Source organism: Sinocyclocheilus grahami, unplaced genomic scaffold (genome assembly GCF_001515645.1).
Source record: "Sinocyclocheilus grahami isolate Dianchi unplaced genomic scaffold, SAMN03320097.WGS_v1.1 scaffold4078.1, whole genome shotgun sequence".
In the NCBI taxonomy this organism is placed as follows: domain Eukaryota; kingdom Metazoa; phylum Chordata; class Actinopteri; order Cypriniformes; family Cyprinidae; genus Sinocyclocheilus; species Sinocyclocheilus grahami.
The window spans coordinates 2,146-3,009 of record NW_015509084.1 but is presented as its reverse complement, the minus strand read 5'-3'; the positions used below and the strand labels follow the sequence as shown (position 1 = coordinate 3,009).

At 38.0% G+C, this 864-nt stretch overlaps 1 protein-coding gene and 1 long non-coding RNA gene across 2 annotated transcripts in view; both read right to left on the bottom strand.

Moving 5' to 3' along the window:
• LOC107576638 (surfeit locus protein 4-like) overlaps window positions 1-373 on the bottom strand; it is a gene marked incomplete at its 3' end in the record, with an annotated part of 11,711 nt that extends 11,338 nt beyond the window's left edge. Inside the window, exons 1-2 of the mRNA XM_016262782.1 lie at window positions 368-373; window positions 225-325 (exon numbers count right to left, since the gene is read on the bottom strand). Of these exons, the coding sequence (XP_016118268.1) occupies window positions 225-325; window positions 368-373 (107 nt within the window). The remainder of the gene's footprint in view (window positions 1-224; window positions 326-367) is intronic.
• A 21-nt stretch (window positions 374-394) lies between these two features.
• Window positions 395-852, bottom strand: LOC107576639 (uncharacterized). Its single transcript, XR_001608088.1, has 3 exons — window positions 772-852; window positions 557-630; window positions 395-456 (listed from the first exon to the last, which is right to left on the bottom strand). It is a non-coding gene; the product is annotated as an uncharacterized lncRNA (long non-coding RNA).
• Between the last annotated feature and the right edge of the window lie 12 nt (window positions 853-864).

Genomic DNA, 864 nt, shown 5'->3' with positions numbered 1-864 from the left:
CAGCCTTGGTGAGGATAAGAGACTTCTTTCAAAAACATCTAAAAAATCTTACTGACCTCGAAAGTTTGAATGGTAGTGTATAATGTTTCTTGAGCAGCACAACATAACATACATGTTACATGTTACTTTTCTGAGGGTCCCTGGAAAGTATTAAGTGTCAAATTATTATTTAAAACTGATGTACTGATGTTATTGGGAATGTTACTGATGCTGGGAGACTTCACCTCTGCTGCTCTGTTCTGATCCACACGGTCTTCTTCAAGCTGTGCAGTGCCGTTATCATCCTCTCAGACATTTTCTCAGTCGACGTGTAGTTTGCCTGAGGCTAAAGAGACAAACACAGAATGCCGTACCAGTCACAAAATACCTTCATGGTCTCAAATGTTTGCTGAGATTGCTTTTGGTGGCTGCTGCATCTTATCTCCATTTGCAGACTCTTCCTCCAGTTCATTCGGTCTGTCCAAATGAATTCTTGTGAGAATGTCACATGAAACACAAACACTGCACTGATTCATTTCAGTCTGTCTGCTTTAAAATTCTATTTATTGACGATTACCTCTGAGCTCTGTGTTTTCTTCAAAGAAGGCTCTCCTTGTTCTGGGACTGAAGAATGAATTTGTCCAACAGTACCTTTGGGATCATTTAGTGTATGAGAAGGAACACAAAATTTGTGCATTGAGAATCTTTACATATAATTTGACAACACATTTTATAATGAATATAAAACTTTAAGTGTAGAAGCATCTCCTCAAGTGTTTAATGTGTACTCACCTATTTTTCCCATGTCTCCGTATTTGTTTTTCTCGTTTGTTGATTACATTTCTCAGCTGTGTTTAGCACATTCTCTTTCTTTCTGCACTGAAT